The sequence below is a fragment of the Culex quinquefasciatus genome, chromosome 2 (genome assembly GCF_015732765.1).
Source record: "Culex quinquefasciatus strain JHB chromosome 2, VPISU_Cqui_1.0_pri_paternal, whole genome shotgun sequence".
NCBI classification, from domain to species: Eukaryota; Metazoa; Arthropoda; class Insecta; order Diptera; family Culicidae; genus Culex; species Culex quinquefasciatus.
This window is the reverse complement of record NC_051862.1, coordinates 89658661-89666411: the sequence shown is the minus strand read 5'-3', so window position 1 is coordinate 89666411 and position 7751 is coordinate 89658661. Positions and strand designations below refer to the sequence as shown.

At 38.5% G+C, this 7751-nt stretch overlaps 1 protein-coding gene across 1 annotated transcript; it reads left to right on the top strand.

The window, feature by feature from the left end:
- Positions 1–1451: 1451 nt before the first annotated feature.
- Positions 1452–7476, top strand: LOC6034290. The gene is made up of 3 exons (XM_001844577.2): positions 1452–1903; positions 6531–7271; positions 7348–7476. The coding sequence occupies exons 1-3, from the start codon at positions 1488–1490 to the stop codon at positions 7415–7417; spliced, it is 1227 nt and encodes a 408-aa protein (XP_001844629.2). The 5' UTR covers positions 1452–1487; the 3' UTR covers positions 7418–7476.
- The last annotated feature ends 275 nt before the right edge of the window (positions 7477–7751 follow it).

Below are 7751 nucleotides of genomic sequence, written 5' to 3'. Positions count from 1 at the left end.
TCTTGGATTTAAAAATTCGAAATCACTTCAGCGTAGATTAGGGGTCATACTTAAGCTTGACAATCAAAAATAAGACAAGGAAAATATTTTTTTTGTGATTCGATTATCCGAAGTTTCGGTAATCCGAAGTGAAATTTTGGTCAAGGCCTTCGGATAATCGAGTATCGTTAAATAATAGGGCACGCACAATTTTGAATGTTGGGACCACAGATCGGAAAAAGACATAAAAATAGGAAAAAAAATATATTTATTCAAAGCATTAAAAGCATTATGATACTTTTTGCTTGTAAATTTTGAACATTTGGCTTGAAAATTGAAATGTATTGATTAGTAAAGGCCGTTTAACAGAATTGTACAGTAAAAAGAAAGTGGAGGAAATAACACAAAAATCGAAGTCATAATATTGACTTTATAATTACCTATTTAAAGATTTCTGGGTAAATACAAATACAACCAGGTAATAAACGACCATTCCCCGCCCAAAACCACGTGCTAATTAAAACATCATTTTGTTGAAATTGTGCTTTCTTGTCCCATAAAGCTGTATGTATGAAGTTTCGGAAAAAATGCAGTTGAACACTGAACATTATTTGCATTATACTAAGCTTGATAGGTGTTTGCTTTCGTCAGTAGTATCTACACAAATGTAAACAATGAATGAATTGAGTATGACAATGAGCATCTGACTTCAACTTCTTTAATACAGAATTATGTGTAAAATGTGGCAATAATGTAGGGAGCTCTTGTTAACTATCCTAAATTTGAAATTGAGTTGCATGGCTTTGTAAGGGATGCAAGATGAAGCTCAATTAATCTAAAAATGCACTTGCGACAAGCTAGCACGATCACGACAAATTCACTTGTAACTCCGGTACTCTGCCTTGCCCTTCAAACCGGCAGTTCTTCAACTTCCTTGAGCCTGGTACACTTGTGCAGCGATATCATTGAGCAGGTACACGACGGCCGGAGATTACCCACCTTTTTCCGCCGAAACGGATGTACACAATAACATTTTCGAGACAGGTGATAAAAACAAGAAACCGGTACTTTTTTGCGAGTTGTTACCTTTTGAGAAGGTTCAGAACAAGCGTTGTACTCGGTTATGCTAATGACCCACTGAAGAAGTGTACGATCTTGAATTAAGAGTTGCTATTGTCAATGGCATATTTTTTGTCTGTTTCACTTGTTGATCGATGGGGGTCGTCCAACCTACCAACCCCCCGTCGGAATCCCCAGTAGATGAGTTAGTCAAGGCTTCGACTGGCTGATATTTCGGGTTTTGTTTAAAAATTCGAAGGGGGTTTTTGGTAGGCTTCTACGCTGCAGCAGCTGCTGGTGGTTCTGCAGACCAACAAACCGTTGACAACCAACCATGGTTTAGTACCACCACCACCACGATCGCGACGAGTATTTTGGGTCACATTCGATACCTTTTCCGTTAATTGGGGGTAGGTTTCGCGCAGTCGACGTTCGCGCGCTCGTCAAAGATGTCACGATCGGCCACGATCATCGGGTTCTGCGTGCTCCTGTTGGCGCTGGAGTCCTGCGCCATTTCCGGTCGTCGCGTTTCGGAACTGTTCAAGACACGCATCGACAATCGAGTCCTGTGGCGGCATCACCGTCTACGGCAGCTGCGTGAGTTGACGACCCTCGGCGGACCCACGTCCCAGTCCAAGTCCGCCCTCCCAGGCAATGACGACCAACTGCAGAGCTTTGCAGAGTCCCAAAATGGGACCACTTCTGGCAGCAGCAAGCAGAGTGCGGAGGAGTCAGAGTCGGCAGAATATCCCGAAATGGTGCTAAGTGAAAGTGATCTGGCCGAGGCCGGCGTTGGACAGCACCGGTTGATCATGAACCGGCGCGAGATATACGAGCAGAACATCGTGTTTCGGTTCTATCATGGGTAAAAAGCAATAGTTGTGATTACTTAAGCGCGTGTGGCTTAATTTAGTGACGCCTTGGTTGAGCGTGAGTCAAGTGGCGTGGAGGCTGAGCACATCTTAAGCTTGAGCCGTTGGTGAGGGGCTGGTATTAAGTAACCTTCACAATACCATGACCTGGGCACGACTGTTTTGTAGTGATCTACGGCGATTGGATTCAGTGATGAAAGCGCCGTGGTGCAGGTGATCGTATCTTTACGACACGATACGGGTGCTTGTTCGGTAGGAAAGATCTTGGGGTTGGGTACATTTCCGGTGCAAATGTCAACCGGATGCATTTGTAGCGTAGTGCAGTTCATTGTTTTGTTCTGATAAGTCAACTGAGCTGAGTCGTTATCAAGCATTGAAGTCTGTTTGGGAAAAATGATAAACAATAAACATGCATGGCGATTTTTTACAAAAATCTAAAAAGTGTGAAAACAGCAAACAGTTGGTTGAAGTATAAAAAACGAAACTATTGGCACTACGCCCCCCGGGGCATGGCCTTCCTCTAACGTGGGATTTCTGCTCCAGCGCCTCTGACGAGACAGGAGAAACCGGGACCGACGTTTTACTTCACCATCCGATAGAAGCTCAGTGGATAAGGCGGGAATCGAACCCGCGTCTCATAGCATCATCGGGATCGGCAGCCGAAGCCGCTACCCCTGCGCCACGAGACCCATGGTTGAAGTATGTAGAAGACCAAACACCACCAATAAAAAAAAGCCAGCGAAATGACCTTCTGCACAGATGATTATTTTGGTTGAAAAATTGATGATAGAATTTAAGCTATTTTTCGATGTTATTTTACAACAATTTATGAGGAATAGGCGAAATTACATATAAAATGATACTAGATCGGTTACCATTTCCCAATGTTATATTACCATGACTTTTTTACTGTGTGAAAACATATTCCACGTGTAGTAGTGGAAATCTTCTGGCTTACCCGGATTTCGATAGGTGTTTGCATAAGAAACAATCTAGAGTTTTTTTTTGAAAAGGTCCAATAAACTTCTTTCATATGTTTATAGGACAAATTCAAACAAAACTCTAGCAATGTTTTTATACATCGTATAAAATTCCCAAAAAATCGTTTACAACTCGAGATTTGCGATTTACTGAAAAAATGTCTGTTTTCATCGAAAATAATAAATTTTGTTCTAAAACAATTTTGATAAAAACCGCTTTTTCAATTAAAAAAAATAAACACATTTATTAAGGGGTTACATACATGTAAATCGGCCAAAATTTAATAGGTTGGTTTGAGCACACGCTTAAACTTTTTTTTAATCTGTTTTCAGGGCATTAAAAAATACATTTTAATCTATCAATAAAATAAATTTGAACACATTTGGTTGTATATTTGCCGAGATATAGCTATTTGAAGTTAGCAGTTTCAAAAAACGGGTGCCACGGTATCTCAACACTGCTTTAACCAAATCGGCTCAAAATTTTTGTGCATGACGAAGGCCGATTTAAAAAAAGTTTATTTTAAAAAAAGATAAAAATATTTTTGTGTTTTTATATAAAAATTCGTCAGTTTTTGATTTTTGTATTTAAAAAAAAAAAAACAACGGAATACGCACACGGAATATGTCTTGAGAGTCTTCACCCTAATTTTCTGCCAATTTGGTCTATCCCATCTCGAGATATCGTGGCACCCGGAAATCAACTCGGTGTTCCGAGAAAAACGCTCACAAAGTTTGACAGTCCGCTTTGCGCATGGCAAAAGATTAAACTCAAATCGTCTTCTACTCACTTAAATCATGACATATCTCCATGAAACTTTCAGGAGTAATTGGAATTCATCTTTGTAAAGGATTTAATAAATATTTGGAATTATGAAATATTGAGATTTTATACATGTATGTAACCCCTTAATGTAAATTAATATTTCTTCATTGAAAAGCGATTTTAATCAAAATTTTGAAATTTTTTTTTTTGATGTACTGCAGATGGCGGTTAATTTAAAAAGATTTTCAATATAATGGCGCTTATGTCACATAGTCAAATTAAGGGAAATTGTTATTTTGCTTGTAAAATGTAATAAAACAATGAAAAAGGATTAAAAACATAAAAATGCTGGCAGTAGTAGATACATTAAGGTAAGTGATTAAATTTAGTTTTCAGAGAATTTTGAAAATCCACAATTTTTTTTATTAAAATAGCTGTATCTTGGCACTGAAGTGACAAAAACTAAAACTAACATATTTAAAACGCAAAACTGTTTAGAAAGAAGTTGCCTACAAAATGATGGTATTGGTTTTGGTGGCTATTTTTTCAGTTGGTTTGTTGACATTTTTCCAACTTCAACATGCAATGAAAAATGACGAGTTCCTGGATCAATATCTAGAGTTTTTTTTAAAGGACTTATACTGCCCCTGATCGCATAAATGTCCCATATGCATTTTCATCGCCTTTGAGTTATTGATGCAGTTTGGTTAAAAAAAAGTGTGCTCTTTCAGTAAACCATGCAACATCCAGTACTTTGTTTTTAAAAATCAGAAGGAATTCCAGTTTTTCACGAAAACTTAACAAGGAGCCTTTTTTGTGGGACAAACTTCAAATGCGTTTTTCTCAGCTTGTTGTTTTTGCATATGGGACATTTATGCGAACATGGACAGTATAAATATATGAAACACAATAGCTTATATGACCTTTAAAAAAACTCTAGATATGAATACAGAAAATTATTGATTGGGTGACAAGAAAAAAATAAAATTTTGTAAAATCTCCAGAGATACCCCCTGGCTCGATTCTTTAGGCAATAATAAGTAACTGCCAATTTTGAGCCAAATCGGTTAAGGCTAAGGGGTCACTTATTATCGTTGAAGTTTATGTGGGAAAAATCACTAAAATGTATGGGGAAAAACATCGCTTCAGGATTTTGGTAGCAGGTGGCACGTCTCGCCCATTTGTTCAAGTGTAAGATTCTCGTAGTAAATTCAATTCCCTACAACTTTGTCGAAGGGTACAAGAAGATTCGAGTTGATCCTGATGAATTATTAGCAATATGATGAAAAGAAATCGGCTTACATACTTGAAAAAAAAAGGAATATATAAGACGTACATAAGAAAATACTTTTTACTAAAAAATCACAAAAAATCAGAATTAACTCAGATTGTTTTACACCCTTGGGCAAAGTTGTAGGGAATTAAATTTCCTACGAGAATCTCACACTTGGACAAAATAAAAATAAACTAAATGGGTAATTCTCCGCCAACTCACACAGCAGTTGCCCCGACCCATCTTCGATTTGCGTGAAACTTTGCCCTAAAAGGGTAACTTTTGTCCCTGATCACGAATCCGAGGTCCGTTTTTTGATATCTCGTGACAGAGGGGCGGTACGACCCCTTCCATTTTTGAACATGCGAAAAAAGAGGTGTTTTTCAATAATTTGCAGCCTGAAACGGTGATGAGATAGAAATTTGGTGTCAAAAGGACTTTTATGTAAAATTTGACGCCCGATTTGGTGGCGTACTCAGAATTCCGAAAAAACGTATTTTTCATCGAAAAAACACTAAAAAAGTTTTAAAAATTCTCCCATTTTCCGTTACTTGACTGTAAATTTTTTTGGAACATGTCATTTTATGGGAAATTTAATGTACTTTTCTAATCTACATTGACCCAGATTTTTTTTTCATTTAGAACAAAATTTTTCATTTTAAAATTTCGTGATTTTACGAAAAAAATTTTTTGAAAAAGTTGGTCGTCATCGATCATGGCCGTTCATGGTCACAGGCGACAGACACGGACGACGAAACAAAGAGAAACGCAAAAAGTAACTTTTTCAAAACTTTTTTTCGTAAAATCGCGATAACTCGTGATGTTTATAAGCAAACCCCTTATTTCTAAATATCAAATTTTTTGTAATTGTCTGCTCTACAACTTTGTAGAACATTGTTACACTCTAAAAAATAACCCTGCAAAGTTGGAAAAAACACGAAACTTTAAAATGAAAAATTTTGTTCTAAATGAAAAAATTACCCTTCTGGGTCAATGTAGATTAGAAAAGTACATTAAATTTCCCATAAAATGACATGTTTCAAAAAAATTTACAGTCGAGTGTCGGAAAATGGGAGAATTTTTAAAACTTTTTTAGTGTTTTTTTCGATGAAAAATACGTTTTTTCGGAATTCTGAGTACGCCATCAAATCGGGCGTCAAATTTTGCATAAAAGTCCTCTTGACACAAAATTTTTATCTCCTCACCGTTTCAGGCTACAAATTATTGAAAAACACCTCTTTTTTCGCATGTTCAAAAATGGAAGGGGTCGTACCGCCCCTCCGTCACGAGATATCAAAAAACGGACCTTAGATTCGTGATCAGGGACAAAAGTTACCCCTTAGGACAAAGTTTCACGCAAATCGAAGAGGGGTCGGGGCAACTTTTCCCGATTTCGTGTGAGTTGGTAGAGAATTACCAAAATCATTTTTTTTTAAAGTGAATAAACGCAATTCCAAGTCGGTACGAAATTTCAACGAAAAATCAATTCTATCGATCCATGATCCAACCAGCACATTTTAGTCCAGAAGGATCAATCAAGTCTGAATCCAATCTCCGACCTTTTACCGAAAAAATATACTCAGATGTTTTTTAATTTCCAGCGGGCAGCTGACCAAAACGACATCCCTCAACCAGAAAACTGCCTTGATTTCCGACTCCCAGTGCACACCGGGTGAAAAGTACGCCATAATAGTTCACGGATGGCACGAGAACTGCTACGAAACGCCCTGGATAACGGAACTGGAGAAGAACCTGAACACGTTCCGCGGAGGCTGCATCATCTGCATGGACTATTCGATCTTCTCCAACAACGGGTACACGTATCTGTTCCGACGATTCAACGATATCAGTGAGGTTCTGCTCAAGTTCATGAGGACGATGCAGTACGAGGGCATGATGTTTGAGAATTTGTACATGTTTGGGTTCAGTTTCGGGGGGCAGTTGGTGTTGGACGCGGGCAACCAAATTGGGTCCAGTATGATTGAGGCGATTGACACGTGTGACATGGCCGGGCCAGGATTCGACCAGGATCGATTCTTCAAGAATGTCAACTTTAGGTACGCGGCCAAAAATGTTCAGTGTATTCACACGAGTACAGACAAAGGGACCAAGTTGATGAACAAATGCCACCAGGATTGGCGAATGGGACTGTGTGGCTTTAAGCAGCCTGCGGCGGGGAAACCGCCCTTTGGATCTCACGGACTTTGCCCGATTTTTTACAATTTGGCGTTTACGGTGGACTTCCTTGCCGAATCCAAACCATCGGAGTGTAATTTGCTGAGGGATCCCTTTGCAGCATACCCGATTGGGTACAAGATGGGCTACACGGAGAATCGTAAAGCGTGCGTAGTTTGTTTGTTCAAATATAATTGTTTTATTAACGGTTGGATTTCCTTCTTTTCCCCTCCCTTAAAATAGGACCGTTCGAGGAGAGTTGTATGCGCAGACGACGAACCAGTATCCTTACAACATGTTCCATAACTTGTAGAGCGTATCGAAAGTTGTTGACGGTACCAGTGAAAGTGTGCACAATGTGATATATTAAATGAAACAACCGGAATAACAAATAAAACTTTGTACTTTGTGCTTTTCTTCGAAATTGCCAACTTGTGGGTGGAGGAAAGGTTGATTGTAATATGTTTATGGCACCAGCTTAAAAAGGAACAGCTTTTTCCATACATTTGCAGGTTGATTTGTCTGAATTTAAGCGTACATAGCAAAAAGAAAATGAAACAATAATACTACAATCCCAGTAAATTAGGATGGTCCAAATCCAGGTAACCCCAAGTTCCACCTTATGGTCATTCATCACAAATTGACCA